The sequence below is a fragment of the Alternaria arbusti genome, assembly GCF_024043155.1.
Source record: "Alternaria arbusti strain BMP 1465 chromosome Unknown scaffold_11, whole genome shotgun sequence".
In the NCBI taxonomy this organism is placed as follows: Eukaryota; Fungi; Ascomycota; class Dothideomycetes; order Pleosporales; family Pleosporaceae; genus Alternaria; species Alternaria arbusti.
Window position 1 is genome coordinate 246,761 of NW_026249951.1, and position 27,243 is coordinate 274,003.

Here is a 27,243-nt window from a genome sequence, read left to right on the forward strand (position 1 = left end):
GGCGTTGTTGTGGTGTTTGCGCCTGCAGGATTGGCGGCGGTGGTTAGCTACCTATTCCATCTGTTGTGTGTATGCGACAAAAGGAGGGAGAGCCGCTCCATTGCGCCGCGAAGGGGGTAGTGTCGTACCATTATGATGTGTGTTTGTGTACGTGAAACGAGTAGGTGGCTGTAAATCGCGCGGACCAGGAAGGTTACGGGAAAAAGGAAGCGAGCGTCTAGTGTCTGGTAAGAGGGGAGAAGAGAAGCGGAAATGAGGGTTCAAGATGTATGGTGAACGTGTTCCCTTTGGAAAGTGCATCGCGTGGGTCTGTGCGGCGGCGCTAGGGTACCGGCATTAGCTGGATTCGCGGAGATAGTGGACGGAGGTTTATACCGTTTTCTGTCGGGAGACTTTTGTCGCATCTGCGCTTCTTTGCACGTGGAGAGCTCTACCACCGTCGGCGCAATAGTCTGTGTCGCATTTTCGCAAACAAATTAACGTCATACTTTACGTTCTTCGACACCTCCCCTCGCGCAGTACCTGGCTACCTTGCAGCGGCGACCGAACGAGCTCAGAAGCGGGGACAAAAGTTGGCAGCTTTACGACACCATGAATCACATCAGAGCAACACGGTCGATATGGAGTAGAAGCGCGATACCCAATCGCATAGGCCATACGTCCCGAAGAACATACGCAGCCGAAACACCAGCACCGCATCCCCCCAGCTCGCCGCCAAACCCAAACTCAGCACCGCCGCCAAAAGAGCCATCGCGGGTAGTACGTCATACCCTAACAACCACCTTCCCTCTATCCTCTTTACTAACGAGCCCCCCACAGGGCGCATACTACGGCACCTTCGGCTCGCCCCTCCTAAAATGCTTCCTCGGCGCCCTTTTCACATACCAACTCACCTACTACCTGTGGTACAAACTCGAAACCATCGGAGAGACACACGACACAAAAGCCGAGATACGCGATTTGCAAGAGGAGCTCCGGCAGGCGATTGAGAAACAGCGGTGGATGGCGCAGCAGAAGTGGGGGCAGGCTACTGAGGCGATGGAGAGGGAGAGGGAGGAGTTTGGGCAAGCGGTTGATGCGGTTGTGGAGGAGGTTAGGGAGGGGGCTGATGAGGTGGGGAAGGGGACGAGGGCTGTGGGGAGAGTTGCTAGAGGGGGTTGGTGGCCTTGGTGAGGGTGGTTATTTTGGTGCGTGGATGCTGGTGTGTTGGGTCAGAGGGTTTGAGGCTTCATGGAGGGCATTTGTATAATATGATGATATGTATATCAGATGGATGGATGATACCCCTCAGAAATACATTATTCCTACATTCAATTGGTTGTCGCCGGTTGATCTGCCTCTCTGCTCATTCCCATGTGCTACGCTATCTTTCTTTGTAATATCGCACCAGCCTGATATTCGCGCCAAGTTTCTTTCGAGCCTTACGTCGATGGAACTCTCGTCTTTCAGGTCCTTAGATTAGCCAGTCTACCGATTCTCCCATACTCGGCGTCGAGGGCGTGCAGTCGACGGACGCCATTCTTGCACTGACTCTACATGGGCAACGCAAGCCTCATTGCCCGAAATCAATTCCATCAATCCACCAGACGGCCATGCTGTCGGGTTCTTTGCTCTCTCGACTTATATATATGAGATTGACATGACTCCAGTATTACTAGCACTCGGTGGATCCTCGTCGTAGTCATCGCATCGATTCGTAGACCCTAGTTGGCAATGCAAAATCTCTTCACAATGGTATTCTCAACCGAAGAACTCGCCAGATACGAGCGACTCCCACGGCTTACCGGTATCCCAGACGCTCTTCATGAGCGTACTGATCTTGGGCACCTAATACGGAGTAAGCAAGTCAGCCTTTACTTTCTGACAACAGGAGCTTACATGGTTCAGTCCGAAGCCCTCCACGCTCCTCAGCCGCTCAATGATCTTCTCCCTCTGTCCTTCATCTTGCGCATCGCAGCCAGCAGCAAACATGGGAAAGATCAAACATGCCTCTGCTGTGCTGCCTCTCCGGATCTTGTACAGTAGGCCCACAATCTCTCGCACGGCTTGCTGAACTTCGTGGTCCATGACGGGTTTTCCGAGAACGCGACGATACAAGTGGATTAGACCCGCCCAGTGGAATAATTCGTTGGTCGCGTAGATCTCGGTTGCATCCCATGCACCTTCAGACTCAGAGGAAGTACTCGAGCGGTGGTTGCATCCTTTCCTGATGTTGCGGCCCAGTAAACCTTCCTCCAGTGCGTGACGAAGCTCAACAGCTTCCTCTACAATCTCAGGGCTAGGAGTCCAGCCCTCCCTCACATTGCCTTCTTCGTCGATGCGCTGCGGCTCACAGCGCTTCGCTAGTTCAGAAACGCGAGCCAAAGATCCTACACATCTTGTTGTAAAGCCCATTAGACAATCAATCTCAAAATCTTCGTCCGCGGAAGCGTTTTCGCTAGACCAGTAGAAAGAGCCAAGAGGTGTGTCGTTCTTATTCCCACTCAATGAGCCGAGGACGTCGAGGTATGCGAACCAGCGCGAAAGGAAATAGGCCACACGATCATGCCGCCCCATGCCCTTTGGTCCGCCACGCTGGATGATCATCTGGCGTGCCATGGTTAGATGGCTTTGCCAGGATACGGGTACCTCGAATGTTCCAGAAGATATAACCTCCAGACTCGCCATCATTATCACTGCTGCTAAAGTACTGTCGGTTACAGTGTTGGGATCATCGTTGAGCGCTTCACGTAGCTTGGGGAACACGTCTTGCACCCAAACGGCGATGCGATTTGAGGGCTCGGGGTGATTGAGCATGCGTGCTCGGTGTGCCGCGCTATATGCGAGAAGAAGATTCATTATGTTCTCGTCTTGTACAGCCACTGCCACTGTTAACAATGATCCATGAAGATTAACGTTTACCTACTTTCTGGTAAAATCTCACGAAACGGATTCCGCTCGCAGTCATGGTTGACAAGAACCCGCGCTGTGTGATTGATGAAGTGATGGAAGTACAGGAGATTCATCTGGTTCTCTACGAGCAGTGAAGGCAGTGGTTCTAAAGACTTCGAAATCCTGATCGGAACTGGTTTTGCATAATAACCCCCGCTTTCGAAGGCCATGTCTTTGCCGTGAGGATCAGCGCTACCATACGGTGTGTCCTCGTTAAACCCCATGGTGTTGCTTTGTGGGCTGAAGATGGCAATAGCAGAAAAGTCGTCATTCCTCGGAGTATCGATATCAGGGAGACCCAAGTCGTATCCGTAGGTGGTGAAAGCAGAATCAGCAATTGGATATTGTCGACCACGTCCGACCTCGTCACCAGCCGGCCGTGATCGCTTTCTTGGAAGATCATTGATCAGAGACTGGACAGACACACGACGGAGATCTGGCGGTGATTGTGCTGAATTTTGCGGTGTTGATGACGTTTGCATAATGTTTCCTTCAGAGCCAATTGACATCGGTGTTAGCGGCATAGCCGAGTATGGACTGTATGGCGTTGGTGAAAGTGTGTTTGGCGAATTTGTGTCTGGGAACGTTGGTGTGTTCGAGTCTGTAGAGAAGCCATACTGCTGGCGTTTGGCCATCGAATCCATTGAACCAGGCAGTGGCGGCGGCATCGTAGGATTGGCATATGTGAACCCAGCGTTACGGGAATTGGGGGCACCCGAATCATATGTGACATGCGACCGGGTGTCAACAGTACTCTGATACTGTGTATGGTTGTAGGGAACGGACGTGAACGTTTGGTTTTGAAGGTAGATGTCCGCACCCGACGCTTCAGTACGGATGGCATCATGCGGCTTTTGCATCAAAGCTGGATCAATGGAATGCGTAGATCTAGGTGGGGATGTTCTTGATGTTGATCGTGCATGTTGTGATTGCACGGGGTGTTCGGGGGCAGACGAGAAAACGTTCTCTTCAAATGGGAAGGAGGACTGGTACGGACTGCCAGACGCTGCACTCGAAGCATCAGAGGCTGCACTTGTCTTATCTTTCTTTGAACGGCCTCCCCAGTTGAGTCTTATGCTGTAGTCGCATGTTTCCCCTTGGCGCTCGCAGTTGGTACAGCTTGGCTTTTCTTCTCCACTGTGAGATGCTATTAGTACTCTCTGACGAGACCACGATTAGAATTGCTTTACCATTTGACCTTTCGAGCTTTACACGGCCTGTGTTTGGTGAGTAAGAATGAACAGACTCCATTGATCTAGGATAATACCAGCAGCCATTTCGCGATCTTCTTTTAGGTTCTACCCCGGGTTTCTTTGGTCGAGGCATGGCGTTTTAGATTGACAGGGAAAGCAAAGATAGTGCAGATGATGACTGAAGCTGATGCTCGCGCGGCTGGTGAACGCCACGCTAAGACTATGCCATACGGGGCCGACTCGGCAGGCTGGGGTAGCCTTTGGGCGACGAGCAGCAGTGCACCGGGGTGCCGGGTACTAAGGTGTTGGGTTGGTTGCACTGCATGCGTTCACCTAGCGCGCTCTAACGAGCGACAGGACGGTTGCCGCGATGAGGGTCTGTATACGATCGCTTATATAAGGTTGCAAGGTCCGACAGCAGCCCTGGAGTTGTTCCGTCCGAAGTAGGGATTTAATCGGAGAAGGAGCGATAAGGACCCCCGCACTTTGCAGCGCCTCCAATCATGACCCTGGAATCCGATGCTTCACGCGCTAAGTGGGCCAGACACAAGTTCGGCAAGATCGACACCGGATCAACTTTTGTGACCCTGATGCTAGTCTTGTGGGCTTCGCGCTTGAACTTAGGGTCTTCTCACGAGTAACTCTGGTTAGGTACGGATGTATATCAGCAATCACTATCCTGTTGAGGTCTGATTTTGATTATACTGGGCTTGGAAGGCCTTTGTACGGCAATGTCTTGCCTACACGTATATCAGCCCTTCCCTATGCTACTAGCAGCCATAGGAGCATGTGGTCGTTACTGCTAGCGCTCGTTACTGGAGACTGCTCTCAGAGTAGATGCTTCTGACATTGCCCGAATGGTAGAATCAGAACCCGTGGAGCTAGTATGCGAGTCAATTGATATGACCGACGGACTGGCGGACGTGCTAGGTCGCTCTTCTTCACTCAGCTCGCTCTTGTCTATCATCTCTTCGTCCTCAATCTCTTGACCTACGTTTGCAGATTCAGCTTCCAGAGCAGTCATACGATTCACAAACTCCTTTTGTAATTCCTTAAGCCATGCAGTGAGAACCTCCCCCTCTAACACACCAGTGTGTGCTTGAACGAGATGCTCCTTGAGATTGAGGACGAGCTTGCGTCGCTTCTCCTTGAGCACAGTTTCGGATGCTTTTTTCTTTCGCAGCATATGACGCTCGACCTGTTGTGCAACCAAGGTAGCATGTTCCACAACCCCGGGTGGGAAAGGAACCACACGCGCAAGCGTTAGGCCATAGTGGATCTCTTGGACGACTCCCTGGGCGGTCTTGTAGAGCATTGTCATGCTGTGCGCGTCTTCCATCTAAGAATGTGAGTGGTCTGATGTTGGAAGAATGGAAACGCCCTCACCTCAACTGCCAGGTGTAGGTTCTGAACTCCAGCGCGGTCACTCATGATAGTCGCAAGATCTTTGAAGTGGGTTGCGAACCAAACAAGAGCCTTGTGATACGTTAGAAGGCGGCAGCAATGGGGTGTATTCACATACGCGACTCGAAACGAGGGCTTCCGCGATAGCTAACGCAATGGCTAGACCATCTCTAGTACTGGTGCCTCGACCTAGCTCATCGATTAGGACTCTACTTTCTGTCAGCAATGATATGGTACCCACTCATGGATCGGTCTCCTACAAGCTACGTCGATCAACATTGCGTAGGATGAATGCAATCTCTTTCATTTCCGCGGCAAAGGTAGAAACATTAGTTTCAATGTTATCATCCATGCCCAGTCTGGCGAACAGCTGATGCAGAATAGGAAATGAGGCATAGTTAGCAGGAACGCTGCAAGCAGTCAGTACATAGAGATTCAGGGTTTGTAATCCAATCAAACGTACTAGCAGCCGATCTGAGCCATGATTGTCATCAAAGCCACGGATCGGATATAAGTACTCTTGCCACTCATGTTGCAACCAGTGATGATCTGGAAGCGCGTCTGTTGTGTAGCATAGACATCGTTGGGGACAAATTTGCTCTTCATGATTTTCTCCTTGATCGGGTGTCTTCCGGCCTCGATTGCAAGCGTATCGGTGAGCTGCGGCTGAGCTGAGGAGATGTCAGCCTGGCTTACGTTGAGCGCCATGGAACGTATGCCACCCACTGTAGTTATTCACTGTGACCAGATGAGCGAAGGCCGCAATCTACTCTCGGTCAGCCTCATCAACATGACAGACAGTCGAAGCATAGTCACCATGTCTAGCATCGCGACTGCTTCACAGATCTTGAACAAGATAGCCACATGACTGCGGACCTCATCGATGAGAGCCTCGACCGCTTCATCGCCTGATGATGGTTAGTAAGCAGGAGCATCGTTGTTTCAAGTTTGACTGTACTCATGAGGATGACTTCTTGGTGCGACATGGCGATCTGATAGGGGTCAGCAAAGCCCGAATCACTGCATGTAGCCACATGCCTTCTGATTACGCTTCATCAATTCTAAAGTCTGGCATTCGATGTTGTTCTTGCGGCGAATGATGTTGGTGAATATCGGCGGTAGTGCTTTGCCTTCCAGCTCGGTTGTTGCGATCTTCATGTAGAACTGGCGTGCCGTATCGTATTTGAGGTCTAGCCGAATATCACACTCCTCTTCACGAAGTTAGTGAGCAGATTTACTGAAAACGATGAATTGTATCTCACGACTGAGCTCTGTTGAATGCTGGTACGCATCTTCAGTAGCTTCTTTGTAAGTCGTACGCGCAACATCAAGCAGCCCATTCACACCAGATTTCACGGCATAAGTGCGCTGGTTCCTGAGTTCCAAAGGCTGCCTTGCATATGTGGTGTCCTCGTTGATGACACGGTCGATAAGTTCCTGGACAGGTGCGACGTTCTCTGGGGCACATATCTCGCGGATGTTGTTCAACATGACAGATGCAGTTCCAGTAAGGGCTTCGAAGACCGGGCTTACGGAGTTGACGAATTGCTTGAGCATAATGACGTGATTAATGGATTGCTCCGTTGTCTGCAGAGTGGTCTTGCTTGGAGCGACAATCAGCGCAGTCAGTATGCGGTCGGCATCGAGGAAGTCCTTCAGCGCTGCCCGGGTTGCGAAGAACAACTCTTCCTTTTTGGTCATATCGTCGACTGCAGCATACCGTGTGTTGAGTACCTCTGGCTCCGTGAGTGGCTGTAAGACGTTGCTCCGAAGAAGGCGTGCTCCCATGGGCGTCAATGTCTCGTTGAGAAGACCAAATAGGCAATCTCTTGACTTCGGATCGCGGAGATTCTGAACCAGTTCAAGCGAGTAAATGGTAGACACATCGATCATCATCGATCCTTCAGATGGCTCATATCTCATGCGAAGGGAGTGAGCGGAGAAGACCATACCTAAGCCCAGATCAATGTACTTGAGTGCCTATAAATTGGGTTATGAATAGCACTCAGAAGTCAAACAAAGGACTCACTGCTGCGATGCAGCACACCGCATAGTAGTTGCCAGTGACGGAAATCTTGATTGCTTCAACGTCCTCTCTGAATGCTAAAGACTGAATGTACTCATATCCGGTCGACTCAGCCCAGTAGCGGCGATCAAGCAGGGTCAGCTTACTTCCAATGTCTTCGAGGTTTTCTTCAACGATCGAGAAGAGCTTTGATCTAGGGCTCGCCGCAGTAGACACGATCAGAATCTCGGATGGACCGTAGACCTTTAGTTTGTGAACTGTTCGAACGAAGGTTTGACTATCGCAGATTTGACAGAGTACTGCTTCTGCAGTGTCGAGATTCACAAAAGCCAAGCCAACAGTGGGTGAGATACCACGAGACTCGGCAATGGCACAGACAACGTTCTGAGCCTCGACCCTAGCGATAGTAGAGGCCCCAGTCCTCGGTCGCGCAGTTGAGGGTCTGCCTGTGTTCCTGCGAGTGCCTGGTCGGGACGTAGTAGTCGTATTGTAGTCACCGTATCCGTAGTACCCATACGATGTAGACCCGGAGTTGCTCTGCGAGGTTGAAGGCCTGGATCGTTGGAACATGATGGTTAGCGCTGCGAGATTAGCCGTTGAGCAATTGGGGACGTCACCAACTCCAGCTCTGGGGCGAGTTGAAGGCGCGTGAGCGAATGACGAATTGGAAGGAAGACGACGCGTCGAGGGCACAGCTTAGCGCGCCGCCCCACTGTTTCCAGGCTGCTAGCGCGTCTGTTATCGATAACGCCCAGAAATTATTTTCCCTTCTTACGGTAGCAGCGGGGCCTTTGAAAGTAAGAAACAGCTCTGCCACGCTGGTAGCTAACTCGAAAATCGTACTGCAGGATATCTGAACTATGGCGACCCAGTATCCGCCGCCTTCAAAGCGCCAGAAGCGCGCGCAAGCCGAATTTGCGCGCGAGCAACAAGACATCGACACAACCATACCTGATGGCACTGTACGGGTGCGCTTCGTCGACCAAGCCACTGGCGAAAGTGGGAGTATCCCAGTACTCACTGTACCCCTATCACAAGCATCCACCAAGAACCTCGAACTCTTGCTCAACAACCTCAAAGACCAAGCCGACGATCAGATACCGTACCGCTTCTTCCCAGACGGCGCAACCGAAGCGCTTGCCGACAAGGACGACCTATACAATGCCTTGGTTAAGCCTGGCAAAGCGTCGGCAGAAAACGAGATTGTGCTCCAGTATGCGCCGCAGGCAGTCTTCCGCGTCAAGGCAGTCTCGCGTTGCTCAGCTGCGGTTTCGGGTCACGGAGACAACATTCTGTCAGTAAACTTTTCGCCAGTCAGCTCCAGCAGGATGGCAAGTGGTAGCGGAGACAAGACAGTGAGGATATGGGACTGCGACACAGGAACACCAGTGCATACTATGAAGGGGCACTCAAGATGGGTCCTTGCAGTCAGCTACTCACCTGATGGCTCTCTACTTGCTTCTGGTGGCTACGACAACGAAGTGCGGATATGGGACCCGAGCACTGGGAAACAGATTGGGAGTGCTCTCAAAGGTCACACCAGTTTCATCACGTCACTCTCTTGGGAGCCCTACCATCTGCAAGAGCCTGGTCGGCCGCGAGTTGCGTCGTCATCAAAGGACGGTACAGTAAGAGTCTGGGATGCGGTTGGCGGCAGAATCGACTACGCCTTGTCCGGTCACAAGAGCAATGTGACGTGCGTGAAATGGGGTGGTACTGGACGGATATATACCGCCTCTCATGACAAGTCCATAAAGGTCTGGGATGCGGCGACAGGTACACTCGTGAGCACGCTATCTGGCCATGCGCATTGGGTCAACCATCTCGCTCTTTCTACCGACTTTGTCCTGCGCACCTCGTATCACGACCACACGCGGAAGGTACCGTCTAGCCCGGAGGAGAAGCTCGCAAAAGCCAAAGCGCGCTTTGAGAAGGCCGCTACCATCAACGGCGAAGTAGTAGAACGCTTAGCGACCGCTTCGGAAGATTGCACCATCATCCTATGGACGCCTTTGACCAGTACGAAGCCAGTCACCAGAATGACAGGCCATCAAAAGCAGATCAACCAAGTCACTTTCTCTCCAGACGGTGCCCTCCTGGCGTCTGCAGCATGGGACAACCACGTCAAACTATGGTCGGCACGGGATGGAAAGTTCCTCAACACATTGAGAGCGCACGTTGGGCCGGTATACATGACCTGCTTCTCCGCCGACAGCCGATTGTTGGCAAGTTGCAGCAAAGACACGACTCTGAAGGTGTGGGACATGAGGACTGGTAAACTAAAGGAGGACCTGCCAGGGCACAAGGACCAGGTATTTGCGCTGGATTGGAGTCCGGATGGTGAAAGGGTAGGAAGTGGTGGCGCCGACAAGCAAGTGCGAATATGGAGCAATTGATCGAGACGTGGTCACAGTAGCATAGTAGAAGTTAAAATGATACCCTTGGTGCGAGTATGCCACTTGTGTCTCCTTGGTCTGCCGTGGTTACGCTGACGACTTGAACTGCGTTGGCTATGGACTAAGCGTAAGCTTCGACGTCTAGAAGCCTTGGAAATAGGAATCTGTACACGTTTGAAGCATGCTAGAAGCTGCAAGTGAGGCTTAAGCGGAGGCTAAGGTAAAGTCGTGCGGTAACCGCCAGGATCGTCCGGCTCTCGGCACCCCCGCAAAATAATGTTGCCGATTGCGGCGGTGGTGGCTGGTGGCAGTGGCCTGACGAACGCGTAAGTGCGGGCAGCTGTGACGTCACCGCCAGAAAGCACCACCAGCAGACCATCATGCACGGGCATTATGCGGGGCCAGTCTTCATCCCGGATCCTCGGCGCTGCAAGCGCAGACGATGCAAGGCCAGCGCGCTAAGTGGAGCATGCAAGACGGGCTTTTCCCATGTCCCTTGCTTGTACCTACGTCAATTGCGATCAGAGCAGAACATTCCCTGTATTAGCGCTTTTCCTGTTTCCACTGCCAATGCGACAGGTTTCGCAAGCCTTCCCACGACTCACGATCTCACACGACTAATGAATCCACGACTGTACACTACCCCCAACCACTAATTGGCCGGGTCCACCACTCGCTGCTCATCGAACCACCTTTACCACTACCGACACAATCCAGTCCGCGCCGCTTCATCATGTCCGGTGTCGAGGACGTAGAGGCCCGGCGTAAGGACTACCGACGGCCACACAACGCCCATAACCCAATACCTACGGTCCAGAAATACAGGGAGGAGAAGCAAAGAAGACAAGACGAGTACGGTTATCCAGATGGCAGTAACGAACCGAGCACACGCGACCGGCTAGGGGACGCCGTCAATGTCTTCAGACATGGAAGAGACGTCGAGTTGGACAACGACGGCAATGGGCCATACCCAGTCAGGAACAAGAACATCGAGCAAGACGAGCCCATTGCAGACGACCACGCCGGAAAGAACACACCCGAACAGAAGGACCAGAATCTGGCCAAAGATCAAGGCGACGAAGATGGACTCGAGGATACAACAGAGGACGGCTTAACATCGTCAGATCCCAAGCAGGCCCGGAAGGATATGAAGAAGTTCAAAGCCGACGGTGCAGATCGCGAAGTCACAGATCCCATCACCCATCTACCCATCAAGATTCACGACTATACCGACCGAGAGCTGAAGAGCACCGCAAAGAACCCGAGCGCTGCAGGGTCCGATCCACGTACAATGACCGGTAAAGACGCCATCAACAAGAGCGACGAACATCTCGAGAACGAAGGGCAGGAATCGCAAGACGCGCATACGGGTATGCAAGTTTTGTTTCCACCTCCGTCGTTTGACAGGACACGAGGCGAGATTACAACCGTGTACATGCAGGCTGTGACCGTTGGCGTGGGAGCAGCTGCGGTTAGCTTGATGCTGGTCAACACATTATTCTGGCCGACACGCCATGCGACCGGCTGGGGGAGACAGGCATGGAAGGCCGCTGAACTCAGCGTCATGGCACTCGTCTCGACAGCAATCATACTCTTCATGCGACAGTGGTCAGAAAACAAAATCAAGAATGTCTGGGATGTCGAGGTTTGGCAGGCGGAGCGACAAAAGGGCCAGAGATTGGCCAAGACCCAAACTGCGGAAAGCACACAGTGGCTCAATTCGTTGATGGCTTCAATATGGCCGTTGATCAACCCGGATCTATTTACCAGCATTTCAGACACGCTTGAGGTACGTAATCGACAGTAATTTAAGTACAAACACTAACTTTTGTAGGATGTCATGCAAGCCTCTCTTCCGAGTATGGTTCGCATGGTGGCTGTCGAAGATCTTGGCCAGGGTAGTGAGGCCCTACGCATCCTCGGCGTTCGATGGCTTCCAACAGGCGGGGCTGCCAGATCAGTAGGCTCCGATGGAAACCTAAAGTCTCCGGATGAGGAAAAAGGTGACCGGACTGTCGAAACAAGTGATGACGATGGTGACGGCCAAGACGACGAACAACAAGACGACATGCAAGCAGAAGACGGAGACTTCGTCAACGTTGAACTTGCATTCGCATACAGGCCATCCACGGGCAAGGGCATCAAGTCGCGCGCCAAACATGCCCACATACTGTTGGCGTTCTACATGCCAGGTAACTTCAAGATACGTAAGTCTGGCTTTCTCATTAAGCGCTCAGCTGCTTACGTGTTTTAGCTGTCTGGGTCGACCTCGCGGGCATAGTTGGTGTTATGCGCTTCCGTCTGCAGCTGTGCCCTGATCCTCCATTCTTCTCGATTTGCACCATGTCCTTCATGGGGCAACCCAAGGTCACTCTCTCGTGTGTGCCACTTATAAAGAAGGGCCCGAACCTCATGGATGTACCTTTGATCTCCAGCTTCGTGCAGTCATCCATGGATGCAGCTTTGGCTGAGTATGTCGCGCCTAAATCTTTGACTCTAGACCTCAAGGACATGATGATGGGCGACGACTTCAAAAAGGATACCCTTGCACAGGGAGTTATCATGGTGCGCATCAAGTACGCGTTTGACTTCAAACATGGCGATACCAAGATCGGTCCTTTTGGAGGCTCTGCAGATCCCTACGTGAGCGTGGGATGGGCCAAATTCGGGAAGCCGCTGTGGTCAACACGTGTTCTCCAGGATAACATGAATCCGCACTGGGATGAGCACTGCTTCGTCTGCGTCACCTTTGACCAGTTGAATGTAGACGAGAAACTGAGGCTACAGTTGTGGGATTCTGACCGTTCAACTGCTGATGACGACCTGGGACGTATCGAAGTCGACCTCAAAGGGTTGATGAAGAGCGACGAGACCAACGGCAAGATGCACGATCGCGAGGACGGTTTCAGAGCCCTCAAACGCGGGGACGAGATGCCAGGAAAGCTGAGCTGGAGCCTGGGTTACTTCTCCAAAACCCGAATAACTGATGACCAGCTTGCGATGCAAGATGAGGACCAGGATGTCAAGAACATAGACCAGCTGAAGAAGAAGATGTACAAGGAGGCAGAGAACAAACTTCGAGAAGCAAGTGAGGACCATCGCGATGAAGTGGAACAGCAAAAGTCCGAGGAGTTCAAAGCTCGGCAAGACCAGCTCATTATCGCGTCTCCGCCCTCCGAAGACTACCCTTCGGGTATACTCAGTATCCAGATCCACCAAATCACCGGCTTGGAACTGGAAACGTTGAACAAGCAGAAAGACTCTGCAAACGCGGAGGCAACCGACGAAGAGGAAGAAGGCGACGGCTTACCCTCTTCATACTGTACCATCATCCTCAACCACAAGAAGATCTTCAAGACACGTACCAAGCCAAAGAACTCGAAACCGTTCTTCAACGCTGGCTGCGAGCGCTTTATCCGAGATGTTCGCAATACTGAAGTACACGTTGCCGTTCGGGATGCTCGCGTACACGAAGACGACGCCTTGCTTGGGATCGTCTACCTGCCTCTAGAAAGGGTCTTCCAAAAGCGCAGTCAGATCAATCACATGTTCCCACTCGCTGGAGGAGTTGGATATGGTCGGGTCAGAATCTCCATGGTCTTCCGAAGCGTGCAAGTCGAATTACCACGAAGCATGCTTGGTTGGGATTACGGGACCGTGGACATCAATCCCCGCATAAAGGCCATTGACGTTCCAGAACATCTGCAGCCTCTTCGACTCAAGGTTCGTACTCCACTAGAACGTGCAAAATTACATTCGCGGGGACGAAATGGCAAAGTTCACTCGGAGGATGGCTCGACTATCTGGACTACGACGAAGGACAAGTGTATTCGCTTACCTGTGCGGGCCCGCTACTGTGCGCCATTGGTATTCGAATTCCGACAAGATGCCACATTCCGAGACCACACCCCGGGTTTTGGTATCCTTTGGCTTAAAGATGTTCCCGACAACGAGGAACAGACAGTACGCATCCCCATCTGGAGTGGCGACTTGAAGCGCGCAGAAAACAATGTGCTTGAAACATATGGTGAGAAGGTTGGCGAGATCGAAGTAACATTGACGTTTTGGTCCGGCCTGTCAGGATACCACGAAAAGCTCGCAAAGGGCGACAAGCACATCTCCAACGTCATGGAAGTTCTCGAAGTTACCAATGACCATGAGTGGACCGACTGGGATGATTCGGAAGGCTCCGACAAGCCCGGTATCAACGACAACAAAGAGACTGACAACGACAGCTCGTCCTCCGACAGCTCCGATTCTGAGGACAACGGTGAGGATCCTGAAAAGAAGAAATTTGTTCCAGACTTCCTTCAAGATGGCGGTAAAAGGATCGACTCGAAATTGAGTACAGACGGTACCAGCGGCCCTATCAGCAAAATGAAGGACTACAGGGAGAGTGCACACGCTCTACATCGCAAGCATAGGGGCATGATGCAATGGAAAGGGCCGAGGACTTTGGCATGGATGAAGCATGTCGGTGATCGTGGAAAGAAGAAGGTTGGACACATGTTCCATCATCATGAGAGGGATGGAGCGGGTGTTGAGACGGAGGCTTGAGCGAAGTTATCACATAGCGTGCGCGTCTGGAGTTGAAACATGGGATGTATTACACTGGTAGTGTTCGTTTAAATTGCAAGTCTACGATGACTTGCTGGCAATCCAATCTTGAATCTCCGCAAAGTCCCTCGCCCATACAACTCCCCACTCGTCAACCTCTGTGCAGTCGGTTAAATGCGGGCATGATACATCCAATCTTGTCAACGACTCTGCAAGTTTTCTCTGCGAACTTCCCATGGGTTCGTCTCGGATACAGATCCCCAAGTCAGCTGCGAGCAAGCATTCGATGTCTGTCCAGCTATCGCCCACGTACACGGTTTGGCCTTTGAATTGGATGTGCTTCATCTTCTCCAGCTTATCGCCGCTCGACATGATGATACCTGCGTCATCATGGATAGTCGAGATGATTCTACCGGCGGATGGCTCTCCAGCCTCAATATTATCCAGTTCATTCGCCATGACGGAAGAGGTAGGTACCTCAACGATATCTGCTGCACCCAGGCAAGACTGGATGAATGTGCGAGACCAGTTAACACTGAGAAGCATGAATCCATCCTTCTTGCGGTCGTGCTGGATATGTCTGAAGAAACCCTCGAACCCAGTTCGTAGCTCTACAGCACGTGAGTGTATAGCTTGCTTTGCGCCGGCGCCGATCACATCTTTTGTCAAGCCAGCGAAAATACCAGAAGAAGATACGCGATCAAGACTGCGTTGTTCCACAGCTCTCATTTGGGCGAGGAGTTGTTTCTCTGCCGAGACTGTGCTGGGTAGTGTACCATTAGGAGCGAGTTGGGCCAGGGTAGCCGTGTAGTCGTTCATGTATGCCTTCGACACATTGCTCCAGTGGTCATGGGTGGGGAAGCTGGGTTTCGTGGCGACGGATATGTTGACGAGGGCGTCTAGTGTATCTTTCTTGGTGATGGTGCCGTCCCAGTCGAGGATCCAGTGAATTGGGGAAGACTTGTTGAGTGGTGGTTTGGTAGACATGGTAGTGTATCGTGAGAAGCTGGATGGACTCGTAATTCGTAATGGTTGGAATGTAGCAAATAGGGCTAGTGTACGACTGACCGTATGTGAAGACATGCAACGGAATTTCTGTATTCGCAAGGCTGACTTTCGTGTTGGCTATCGTTGCCGTACAGTAGGTAATCCAGGCTTTAGCTATGACGCCAGTCTCGTCTTGGGCAGTCCGTCCCACTGTACCCCAGCGCTCTGCGACAAGTGCGCGATGCATACATGAGTGAAATCAGAACCCTTAGGCGGTCGGCGCAGACAGCTACGAACTGTCAAGGCTATTGCACTACGAAACAAATAAAGGCTATCGCAGCCGATGTCGTGATGGTGGTGTCGGAGCTTGCCATGCTGTGATTGCTCGAACAGGCGGGAAAATGGCGCAACGCGTCGAGGCACGAAGACGAACAGGTAACTTTTACCGGCAACACGCGCCATGCCTATCATCATCGCCAAACCGCATCACCGAACACAGCCTCTCGCAGTTTGCGCATTCCCGCGACTCCTTCGCATGCGTGTTCGCAGCAGTCCAGCGCGCCATGCCCGTCCCGCCGTCACGAGCCAATGGCAGCGGCGCTATATGCATAACCCGCAGTCAGCCGAGGGCGCTCGTTGGTCGCGTTCCTCTAAAGGCATCTTGAGGCGATAACACCAGTCGCTCTTACGAAGACTGTCTCCTAAGTACAGTTGGAGGCGATCCACGGCACAACCCTCAACCAAGGAACAAAATAAGAAGCCCGCCGCCGCTGCTTCCGTCTCTTGCATCCTCAACTCACGCTCCAGCGCAGCAACCATCCCCTTCCCCACTACCCCACGTTAGCATCACCACCGTCCACCATCATGGCTCCTGGCGCAATTCAGAACGACACGGCGGCGGCAAATGGCAACAGCACCACGCTGAAGCCCACCGCCCGCTCTTTCCACCCCACAGGCACCCCGGATCCCTCCAAGTACCACTCGGCGTCGTCGCAAGATGCCATCAAGACCGAGGCCGACTTCGCTGCGCACAACTACCACCCACTCCCCATTGGTATGCAATCAAGGAGTTATGGCTGGAATGCATGACTAACACAGACTAGTCTTTTCAAGAGCAAGTGGTTGCAGCGTCTGGGACCCCGAGGGCAAGCACTACCTCGACTTCCTCTCCGCCTACAGCGCCGTCAACCAGGGTCACTGCCACCCCGAGCTTGTCAAGGCCCTCACTGAGCAAGCCTCGCGATTGACTCTGAGCAGTCGCGCTTTCTACAACGATGTGTTCCCGCGCTTTGCAGAGTATGCCACCAAGCTGTTCGGCTTCGACATGATCCTTCCCATGAACACTGGCGCCGAGGCGGTTGAGACAGCCGTCAAGGTCGCGCGCAAATGGGGATATAAAGTCAAGGGTATCCCGCAGAACGAGGCGCTGGTCTTCTCGGTAGAGGAGAACTTCCACGGACGGACAGTATGCATGCCTGCCCCATCTCTCCAAACTAGCTAACATGGTGGTAGTTTGCCGCCATTACCATGTCTACTGACCCCGAGTCTCGCGACAACTACGGCCCGTACCTCCCTGGTATTGGAAGTGCGTGCCCCGCCACTGGCAAACCACTCCGTTACAACAATGTCGACGATGTGCGGGAAGCTTTCGAGAAGCATGGAAAGAACCTAGCTGCTTTCCTGGTCGAGCCCATTCAGGGTGAGGCGGGTATCGTGGTCCCAGATGACAGCTACCTGCGGGAAGTGAGGGCACTCTGCGATAAGCACAACGTCCTGCTCATCTGCGACGAGATCCAAACGGGTATTGCGCGGACAGGCAAGATGCTCTGCCATGAGTGGAGTGGCATCAAGCCTGATTTGGTCCTGCTAGGCAAGGCCATCTCAGGTGGCATGTACCCTGTCTCGTGCGTTCTCGGCTCGAAAGAAGTCATGCTTACTATTGAACCTGGTACTCACGGTTCAACGTACGGCGGCAACCCTCTCGGCTCTGCTGTCGCGATCCGGGCTCTTGAGCTCATCGAAGAGGAGAACATGGTTGAGCGCGCTGAGACACTAGGCAACAAGTTCCGAGAAGGCCTCAAGAATATCAATAGCCCCATGATCAAGATCATTCGTGGAAAGGGCCTCTTGAACGCAATTGTCATCGACGAAAGCAAGACAAACGGACACAGCGCATGGGATCTCTGCATGCTCTGCAAAGAGAAGGGATTACTGGTAGGAAGAGCCCTCAAGATTATGCATGTGAAAGAGGTTGATGGTGCTGACTCTGATGGACAGGCGAAACCCACACACCAAAACATCATTCGCCTTGCGCCGCCGCTTGTTATCACGGAGCAGGAGATTGAATCGGCTCTGTCGATTCTCAAGGAGGCTATGGAAGAGCTGCCAAACCTCAAGGGCGAGAAGGAGAAGGAAGTGCTCACTTCCGCGGTTGGACTGGAGAAGAACGTCCACATAGGAGTGGATAACTAGGAACATTGTCAGTTCCTTGCGATACCCCATACGACTGACTTGAAGCTATGACTGCTGTAGAATTGTAAATAGGTCATCTTTCGCTGCTCCGCCATTGTGTGTATGGCTATGACGGCTAGGCCCAGCATTCAGAAGGTTCTGAAGCATCCAGCGCACTTGACCTCTCAACAACAATGGCACAATCTTGCGGTTCATCGGTCGCCTTTGAATTGGCTACGTTTCTTCCAATGTGACCATCGTGACTGTTGATTGTACAACCCCTCTTCAACAGTATTGACCCTCGTGTTCGTGGTTAGTGCTGATTGCGGCGTGCGACGCCTCGTTGTCGAGTGAGGCACAAGAATAACCTTCCCCAGGGTGTGGCAGTGAGACTTCGATTGTATGCGCGAGGCACGACGCTTGCAACGAAGAACTGTTGCGGTATTGCTGGCGCTTTGCTCGATGTAAAGCGATGTTCCTCCTTAGTCTGTCCCAAGATTGATTCGCGACGTAATCGATAGCCATGATACATCTTACATATTTGTGTGCTTACACATGTTCGGACCTTGATAACCCCCGACGTTGCTTACGGGCCGTTTCCAGCAAGAGGAGGTTTCCACATCGGACGCGACACTTCGGGCTTCATGACTACGTCGGACATGTTTGGCCAATGGACGCACACGTGTGTAGCCCGAAGTGCACGTAATCCGATATGCATGCTCAGTGCAGTCAGACGTCGTGCGCTGCATGCACTCTGACAGTCGCAAGATAGGTCTCATCTAGATGCGCTGTGGGTTACACACATCATATTGCTATATGACGGATGCATGCTGCCAATCTGGAAGTCGCTTAGTTGTCGATCCGGTAGGTGGGCATCCGACAAGATGGGTAGTCAACAACAACGGGCCAACCTTTACACATGCCCGAATGCCGCTTCTCAACCAATACTGTAGTTACGGCCGCAGTGCGCCCAGCTGAAGGGAAACTTTGTCTGTGCAAACAGGTGACGGGCGCGACTAATCCACAGGTCGGCATGTCGGGTCTGGGCCAAAGCTTTTTGCCATCGTTTCATGCAGCGATGGCCCCACTGTTGCCCGATCATGGCTGCGTGTCCACACGCTCTTTACGACATCGAATCCGCGGAAGTTAATTTCTAAGCAGCTGTCAAGGAACTGTCAAAGCCGAGACACGGTTGTTGCGCGTGGATGATGGACGCCTGTTGCTGATGGCGCACTCGCGTCGCCAACATGCAGCATCGTGGAGCAGCTGAAGAGTAACATCAAGCCTTTCGGGCCATCGGGTCGAAATATGTGCCGAGGGACTCGAACATTCCTGATGCTAACAGCCCCCGGATTGTACATGCATCGGTTCGCGGAAGCCGTTCATTGGCGAAATTTTATCTCCGGTAAAGACCACGCGCTAAATGTTGAGCGGGTGCATGCACTGATTTCATGACTGCTCCGAGGCCATATAGACTAGTCGTTGCCTGCCACTCGCAAACATGTCGCCGCGTGAGTCCTGGCGTTAGTCGTTCTTTTCACCAACATCTAATATCCTCCCCAGCCTTGCGACTTCACAGTGACGTTCAGCATCGGACGCCAAACTTTGTTTCGGCCCTACACAACGATCACCGCGACCCTTCTTCGGCGTTCGGCATCCAGCCGCTGAACCACCGCCATGGCGAAGTCGCCATCAACGTCATCGTTGGATGAGAACGAAAAAGAGAAGGACTTTGGACTCGTGGATCCGCAGGCTGCAGCAGAGAATCCGACGGAGTACGAGCCAATACGTACCGAGCCAACGGAGAAGGATGTGGAAAAAACTGGAGATGGACACAGTGCAAGAGGCAGACTAGCGCGATTGCAGTCCAGTACAAGCGCATACTCGGAAGCCAGCGACAGTGAATCTAATGCGACAAGATCGATACGAAAAAGGAAGCCATTCTACAAACGCCTGAATTTCTTGAAGAATAATCCGCCGCCAATCCCAAAGGAACGCGATGTATGCCCCGAATATTCAGCAGGCTTCTTCAGCCGACTCTCATGGCAATGGATGCAACCCTTGATGAGAGTGGGCTACAAGCGGCCGTTGGAGAAGAACGACATCTGGAAGGTCAATCCTGACAGGAGTGCAGAGGTTTTGGCAACAAGGCTGGAAGAGGCTTTCAAGAGGCGGAGAGCAGAAGGCAAGGAGAGACCCCTGCTGGGTGCCATGTTCGACACATTCAAGTGGGAGTTCATCATCGGAGGCACATGTCAGCTGTCAGCATCCGTCATCCAAGCGGTCGCACCGTTCGTCTTACGTTATCTCATCAATTTTGCTGTTCGCGCTTACGTTGCGCAACGAACTGGAGCCCCGGCGCCAGACATTGGTGAGGGTATCGGCCTGGTCATTGGAATCACCGCGATGCAGTTCTTGCAGAGTTTGGCTACTAACCACTTCATGTACCGCGGTATGATGATTGGTGGAGAGGCCCGAGGTGTATTGATTGCTCTCATCTTCAACAAGGCGATGAAGCTCTCAGGGAGAGCCAAAGCCGGTGGCGAGGCTGTTCTCGAAGCACCACCACCCGATATCAAGCCAGGAAGCGAAGCTCAAGTAAAATGGTACAAGAAGATGCTGAAGAAGAAAGAGAAGAAACAATCACCAAAGACTGCGGCAGGTGTGGCAGGTGACGGTGAAGGCTGGGGCAACGGACGAATCGTCAATCTGATGTCCACGGATACCTACCGTATCGACCAGGCCAGTGGTTTCTTCCACATGATCTGGACTGCTCCCGTTGGTATTCTGATTACAACTGCGCTGCTTCTTGTCAACTTGACATACAGCGCTCTTCCCGGTCTTGGTCTCATTCTCATTGCTATGCCCCTACTCGGTCGCGCGGTCAAGACACTGTTCCGTCGCAGAGTTGCCATCAACAAGATTACCGATCAGCGTGTGAGCTTGACCCAGGAAATTTTGCAAGGTGTTCGCTTCGTCAAATACTTCGGATGGGAGACTAGTTTCTTGGAGCGCATTCAGGCGATCCGAAAGAAGGAGATTCACGGCATTCAGATTTTGCTTACGATTCGAAACGCCGTTCTCTCCGTCGGAATGTCCATGCCCGTCTTCGCTTCGATGATCTCGTTCATCACCTACTCCCAGGTCAACAGCAATCTCGATCCCGCGCCGATTTTCTCCTCGCTGGCTTTGTTCAACTCCATGCGTATCCCGCTCAACTTCTTGCCGCTCGTTATCGGTCAGGTCATCGACGCGAACGCTTCCGTCAAACGTATCCAAGAGTTCCTGCTAGCTGAAGAGGCTGAAGAGAGCGGAAAGTGGGATTACGACGCAAAGGATGCGGTCACACTGAAGGGCGCAAACTTCACCTGGGAGCGTCACCCCACTCAGGACGCAGAAGACGGTGCCGGTGGGCCACCAGGAAAGAAGCCAGAAACTAGAAAAGAGAAGAGGGAAAGCAAGGCAAATGCTAAGCTCGCAGCGAACGGTGGAGAGAGACCACTTTCCGATGCGACGGCTGTAGAAGAGGAGAAGCCCTTCGAGATCAAGGGACTGGACCTCAACATCGGACGAAACGAGCTTGTGGCTATCATCGGAGGTGTTGGGTCTGGAAAGAGTTCGCTCCTTGCAGCTCTCGCAGGAGACATGCGCAAGACTAGTGGTGAAGTTGTCTTTGGCGCTTCGCGTGCTTTCTGCCCGCAATACGCCTGGATCCAGAACGCTACGGTACGAGAGAACATCATCTTTGGCAAAGAGTTCAACAAGAAATGGTATGACCAAGTTGTGGATGCCTGCGCCCTCCGTCCTGACCTGGACATGTTACCGCACAACGACGCGACCGAGATTGGAGAGCGCGGTATCACCGTTTCTGGGGGTCAGAAGCAGCGCATGAACATTGCTCGAGCCATCTACTTCAACGCGGATATCATCCTCATGGACGACCCTTTGAGCGCTGTCGACGCCCACGTTGGTCGCCACATCATGGACAACGCCATCTGCGGTCTGCTCAAAGACAAGTGCCGCATTCTAGCTACCCATCAGCTCCACGTCCTAAGCCGCTGCGACAGGATTATCTGGGTGGACCAAGGAGAAGTCAAAGCCGTCGACACGTTTGACAACCTCATGGCCCAGAACGCCGACTTCGTGCAAGTCATGAGCTCAACCGCCAAGGAAGAGGAGAAGGAAGAGCAAGACGAAGTCAACGAGGACGAAGTCGAAGCAGAAGTCAAGAGCACAAAGAAGCAACGGAAGCAGAAGAAACAGGCCGCCCTCATGCAGACGGAAGAACGCGCAACCAAGAGCGTCAGCTGGGAAGTCTGGATCGAATACATCAAAGCTGGAGGCGGAATCTGGGTCGGCCCCCTCGTCTTCATCCTCCTCGTCCTATCTCAAGGCGCCAACATCGTCACCTCTCTCTGGCTATCCTACTGGACCTCCGACAAATTCGGCTACTCCGAGGGCGCATACATTGGTGCATATGCAGCCTTTGGCTTCAGCCAAGCCCTCTTCATGTTCTTCTTCTCCTTCTCGGTCTCCATCTTCGGTACCCGAGCTGGTAAAGTCATGCTGCATCGCGCCATCACCCGTGTGCTACGCGCACCCATGTCCTTTTTCGATACTACGCCGCTGGGACGCATTACGAATCGTTTTAGCAAGGATATCGATGTCATGGATAACACCATTACGGATGCGATGCGCATGTACTTTTTGACGCTTGCTATGATCATTTCGTAAGTTACTCGGAACACGAGGCTAAAGGGTTTGAGCTAACGTTTATGGACAGTGTCTTTATCCTCATCATCTCGTACTACTACTATTACGCCATCGCATTGGGCCCGCTGTTCATCATGTTCATGTTCTCGGCGGCGTTCTACCGGTCTTCTGCTCGCGAGGTCAAGCGTCACGAAGCTGTTCTTCGTAGCACGGTGTTCTCGCGCTTCGGCGAGGCTGTCATGGGTACCCCGACTATTCGCGCCTACGGTCTTCAAAACCAGTTCTCGAAGTCCGTTCGCGATGCTGTCGACGATATGAACAGCGCCTACTACCTCACCTTTGCCAATCAACGCTGGCTGAGTGTCCGGCTGGACATTGTCGGTATTCTACTCGTCTTCACAACGGGTATCCTCGTCGTTACGAGCCGTTTCTCAGTCGATCCTAGCATTGCTGGTCTGGTCCTTTCGTACATTCTCACTATTGTGCAGATGATCCAGTTTACGGTTCGTCAACTTGCTGAGGTCGAAAACAATATGAACTCCACGGAGCGCATTCACCACTACGGAAGCCAACTCGAAGAAGAAGCGCCTCTGCACATGGGCGAGGTACGACCAACCTGGCCCGAGCATGGCGAGATCGTCTTCGACAATGTGGAGATGCGGTACCGCGATGGGCTACCTTTGGTGCTCAAGGGATTGAGCATGCATGTCCGCGCTGGTGAGCGCATTGGTGTCGTTGGTCGCACTGGAGCGGGTAAATCGTCCATCATGTCGGCGTTGTTCCGACTGCAAGAGCTGTCAGGTGGCTCGATTGTCATTGATGGTGTAGACATTGGCAAGATTGGTCTTCACGATCTACGCTCCAAGCTGGCCATTATCCCGCAGGACCCCACGCTCTTCAAGGGAACGATTCGGTCCAATTTGGATCCTTTCCACGAACATTCCGACCTGGAGCTCTGGTCTGCCCTCCGACAAGCTGATCTTGTTTCAAATGACCAGACTATGGAAGATCACTCTGCACGCATACATCTCGACAGTGTGGTTGAGGAAGAGGGTCTCAATTTCTCTCTGGGCCAGAGGCAGTTGATGGCTTTGGCTCGCGCGCTCGTCCGCGGATCTCAGATTATCGTCTGTGACGAAGCTACCAGCTCGGTCGACTTTGAGACAGATGCGAAGATCCAACAAACGGTAAGCTTTGCGTCATCAAGCAGTGTTGTTGAATACATGAGCTAATATTTACCAACAGATCGTGGATGGCTTCAAGGGCAAGACGCTTCTGTGCATCGCCCATCGACTAAAGACCAGTAAGTGCATCGCTGCCTGCCGCGCGCCGACTTTGTACTGACATTCGGCAGTTATCAACTACGATAGGATTTGCGTCATGGACGCCGGGCTGATTGCAGAGCTCGACTCGCCGCTAAATCTGTACGACCAAGGCGGAATCTTCAAGGGCATGTGCGACAGATCCGGTATCAAGAGAGAAGAAATCGCTGGCGCAAACTAGAAGCTTGGGAACAGGAGTTTTGATTGGGCGCGGGCGGGTACACGGCCCAGAACGTAGGCTAGTGATGCGGCTGCTCTTGCTAAGGAAGCAAGCAAACGCGCAGACTGATGGTTGCGCATGGCATGGCATGGCGTTGGCGCGGCATTTCTGATCGGGCAGCATTAGAGACGGGTGCGATAAGCAAAAAGTAGTAATGCACAGGGCTGGCTGCTTTTCAGCTCAATACAAATAACCTTGTACACAAAGTGTTGGAGGCTTGCTCCAAAACTATCGGAGAGTCTATCGACGAGTCTATACAAACGCCAGGCTGGGTCCAGATGGCCATTACAAGCGCGGACGGTGGGCGACCATGTGACACGACTGGGCCGGTCTGGGGCGTTGGTACTATGGCGCGCATCGCGCATTTGACAGCATCATAGTTCCATAGGTCCCTAGGAACAGGAGCTGTGTAGGACAGGCGATGCTTGCCCGCAGTTTGCATTAGCGCGGTGTTGGCTGGGGCGGAACGCACGTGCGCGGGCTTCAGAACCCTTTTTTGCGGTACGCATCATTCGTGCGTTATCTAATCTCAGCCTGCCTCCCGTCTCCAGATTGTATGTTCGTCGCGTCGGCGTATAGGCGTATCTGCTTTCGTATGTGTTCCGGAGGAGTGCATAGATTTCGCCTCTGTGTTTGCTGCGCCGCTCGGGTGGGTGCTATAGCGGTTTCACACGCCGCTAGTTTATCAGGATAACAGTGGGCATTCGGGACGCCTACAGAGTAACAGCGCTGCTATATCGACGATTTGCGCGCTCGATCGAGAGGCACAGTCGCGACGTTTGCCTCTGCGGTAGGCCATGCGTTTCAATAGAACGGGCTCAACGACGCGCAAGGCCGGGGTTGCTCAAGCGCGGGCACAAAACAAGAAAAAAAAGTTCGCCTTCTCAATGCTTCGCTGTTGAAGGTGGCACCGAGAACAGCAAGTCGCGCGTTGGTGCATGACAGACAAGCTGCGACCAAGGCTCTCGGCCAGGTGCTCCGCGTGCATCTGGCGGCTCAAAGATTGGATGCAGCGTATGTTTTATGCGCGCTTTAGCCCAAGGGGGCTTAGCGCTTCAACAGCCAAGATGAGCCAAACTCCAGTCGCGCCGCACGGCTCTAGACCTGCGAGGCTGCTAACCCGTTGCGAGGTAACTCGACGACCTGCCAGGCACGCGGCAATCAATCTAGCGGGCCTTCAGCGGCGTCAAGGGGGGGTGTACAGCGTGTACTCATACGGGCGGGGGTCAAGAAGGAAGGCGTGAGGAAGAGAAGCGAAGGCTCAATAGTAAGGTCATAGCATGGCGCTGTAACAATGATGATGGACGTGAGCTGCTGGAAGCGAATGGGCGAGTGAAAGCGCTGAAGATCAGGGACGTCTTACAGCTACGCTCGACTCAGAGCGACGAGCCGGTGGGCAGTTGCAGGGACATGGCTGCGAACGGCCTAGCGGGCCCGACGATTGACCCTAGCTCCGAACTCTCAGCTTTCACACAGACCGTGTCCACCAGGCGGCATGGGCCTGGCGTGCCTTCACAACTCTTCATATCTCTGCTGCTCCCACCGCGACGCTGCTTAGCTTTTCTGTCTGCCTGCCGTATTCCGAGCCAACGCACCGACGCACGCTGGTCGACCCGCTGCTTCCCTCCCCTGGTGCACTGTCCGCTCCTTCCTCGTCGACGGCGATCCCCCCTTCCCGTTGCAGCCATATCTCCCACGATACCAGATACCACACGGCAAGCGATAACGACGCCTTCACCCTCACCCACCGCTGCCCTCTCCCCCATGCTGCGCCTGTCGTGAAGCGAACCCCCCGCTGCCCATTGTCGCACCACCGCCCGGCCCGGCCACTGCAGCTGCTGTCGCCCGCCTGCCGCTGAAAGGGTCCTCCTGACGAGCCCACGCTTCACGTCTTAGACACCAAACGCCCCAGCACTGCCAGCGTGAAACCCTCCTTGCCTACGTCACAATGGCAGCAAACGAGAAGCACGAGCCCGTCACCTTCGGCGCCACGGTCCAGCGCTCCCCCAGCCCATTAAGCAACCTTCCTCCGCCTTCGCAGCCGCTACGCTCGCCGCCCTCGCACGACTCAAATATGTCGTCTGCCACCGCCGACGCTGACCTCGCCAAGAAGGAGTGGGCGGCCGACCCCTCCAACCCCTACTCGGCCTTTTACAAGCATCCGGAGGCCCTCCGCGAGACGCGTCACTCCCTCAACGACACGGCCCTCCAGAGCAAGACACACCTCGGCGTCGCCGTCCACGAACACGACCTCGAGGGCGGCGTGCCCCTCTCCGTCGCCTCCACACAGCAGCCCTCCAAGCACTCGGTCGATGGCCGCGTCAAGGAGTGCACCATGTGGCCCACGAGGCAGGCTGTGCTGGACAAGCGGAAGTCGTACAAGCGCAAGCGTGGCTGTGCCTTCTTCCGGAACATGACCAGCAAACAGAGACTGTGGGCTAAGATCGTCATCGCTCTCCTCGTCGTCGCTGCTGCCGTTGGCCTCGGTGTCGGCATCTCAAGGGCTGTCGGCGGCGGTGTCTGGGCTGGCGACGGCCGCTCCAAGGAGATCCCAAATGGCCACACAACATCTTGAGATGTAGCAGCGCTGCAGAAATGCACCCGTACGTCACTCCTACCGACTCCCATTCCATCCCACATCAATACTAACATCCCATCAGAAGCACACCACGTCTCTCCGACCCATACTCACGACTTCGGCATACTTCGCTTCGAAACATCCTTTCTCGATATCCCTTTTCATCTGTTATATTGTTTTCCCTTTTGTTGGGAATGTGCAAACCACTCTGCCACCTTTTCTGTGTTGCACGGCATCGAGTCTTTTCTACATTACTCGAGGGGGTGTTTTGGCGTACACATGGGGCTCTCTCCTACTGGGTTGCATTCTCTACGTGCATTGGAGCGCCGGAGTATAAATGGGCGTTAGACATGTTAGTGGCGTACACCTGGCTGGGTATGCAATATGAGAAGAGAATCGAGCTAGCCTCTGTTGTGAGGCTGCTTTTACACGTTACACCCTTCTCGACCCACGCATCTGTGATTG

The 27,243-nt window shown here is 53.3% G+C and overlaps 9 protein-coding genes across 9 annotated transcripts; 6 read left to right on the top strand and 3 right to left on the bottom strand.

The window, feature by feature from the left end:
• Window positions 1-591: 591 nt before the first annotated feature.
• Window positions 592-1,173, top strand: J4E86_007692 (uncharacterized protein; the record flags this gene model as incomplete). The annotated part of the gene is made up of 2 exons (XM_051448208.1): window positions 592-759; window positions 820-1,173. The coding sequence occupies 2 exons, from the start codon at window positions 592-594 to the stop codon at window positions 1,171-1,173; spliced, it is 522 nt and encodes a 173-aa protein (XP_051300475.1).
• A 567-nt stretch (window positions 1,174-1,740) lies between these two features.
• Window positions 1,741-3,599, bottom strand: J4E86_007693 (uncharacterized protein; the record flags this gene model as incomplete). Its single annotated transcript, XM_051448209.1, has 3 exons — window positions 1,741-1,827; window positions 1,879-2,861; window positions 2,906-3,599. The coding sequence occupies 3 exons, from the start codon at window positions 3,597-3,599 to the stop codon at window positions 1,741-1,743; spliced, it is 1,764 nt and encodes a 587-aa protein (XP_051300476.1).
• Window positions 3,600-4,926: 1,327 nt separating this feature from the next.
• J4E86_007694 (uncharacterized protein) lies at window positions 4,927-8,124 on the bottom strand (the record flags this gene model as incomplete). The annotated part of the gene is made up of 10 exons (XM_051448210.1): window positions 4,927-5,463; window positions 5,511-5,600; window positions 5,647-5,737; window positions 5,789-5,938; window positions 5,992-6,199; window positions 6,255-6,294; window positions 6,345-6,436; window positions 6,563-6,718; window positions 6,767-7,508; window positions 7,558-8,124. The coding sequence occupies 10 exons, from the start codon at window positions 8,122-8,124 to the stop codon at window positions 4,927-4,929; spliced, it is 2,673 nt and encodes an 890-aa protein (XP_051300477.1).
• Window positions 8,125-8,414: 290 nt separating this feature from the next.
• Window positions 8,415-9,950, top strand: J4E86_007695 (uncharacterized protein; the record flags this gene model as incomplete). The annotated part of the gene is made up of 1 exon (XM_051448211.1): window positions 8,415-9,950. The coding sequence occupies one exon, from the start codon at window positions 8,415-8,417 to the stop codon at window positions 9,948-9,950; it is 1,536 nt and encodes a 511-aa protein (XP_051300478.1).
• A 733-nt stretch (window positions 9,951-10,683) lies between these two features.
• J4E86_007696 (uncharacterized protein) lies at window positions 10,684-14,507 on the top strand (the record flags this gene model as incomplete). The annotated part of the gene is made up of 3 exons (XM_051448212.1): window positions 10,684-11,739; window positions 11,785-12,157; window positions 12,205-14,507. 3 exons carry the CDS (start codon window positions 10,684-10,686, stop codon window positions 14,505-14,507), a joined length of 3,732 nt encoding a protein of 1,243 aa, XP_051300479.1.
• An 81-nt stretch (window positions 14,508-14,588) lies between these two features.
• On the bottom strand, window positions 14,589-15,494 carry J4E86_007697 (uncharacterized protein; the record flags this gene model as incomplete). Its single annotated transcript, XM_051448213.1, has 1 exon — window positions 14,589-15,494. The coding sequence occupies one exon, from the start codon at window positions 15,492-15,494 to the stop codon at window positions 14,589-14,591; it is 906 nt and encodes a 301-aa protein (XP_051300480.1).
• An 864-nt stretch (window positions 15,495-16,358) lies between these two features.
• On the top strand, window positions 16,359-17,966 carry J4E86_007698 (uncharacterized protein; the record flags this gene model as incomplete). Its single annotated transcript, XM_051448214.1, has 3 exons — window positions 16,359-16,548; window positions 16,598-16,959; window positions 17,007-17,966. 3 exons carry the CDS (start codon window positions 16,359-16,361, stop codon window positions 17,964-17,966), a joined length of 1,512 nt encoding a protein of 503 aa, XP_051300481.1.
• A 1,656-nt stretch (window positions 17,967-19,622) lies between these two features.
• Window positions 19,623-24,161, top strand: J4E86_007699 (uncharacterized protein; the record flags this gene model as incomplete). Its single annotated transcript, XM_051448215.1, has 4 exons — window positions 19,623-22,675; window positions 22,729-23,845; window positions 23,904-23,961; window positions 24,013-24,161. The coding sequence occupies 4 exons, from the start codon at window positions 19,623-19,625 to the stop codon at window positions 24,159-24,161; spliced, it is 4,377 nt and encodes a 1,458-aa protein (XP_051300482.1).
• Window positions 24,162-26,148: 1,987 nt separating this feature from the next.
• J4E86_007700 (uncharacterized protein) lies at window positions 26,149-26,775 on the top strand (the record flags this gene model as incomplete). Its single annotated transcript, XM_051448216.1, has 1 exon — window positions 26,149-26,775. The coding sequence occupies one exon, from the start codon at window positions 26,149-26,151 to the stop codon at window positions 26,773-26,775; it is 627 nt and encodes a 208-aa protein (XP_051300483.1).
• Window positions 26,776-27,243: the final 468 nt, after the last annotated feature.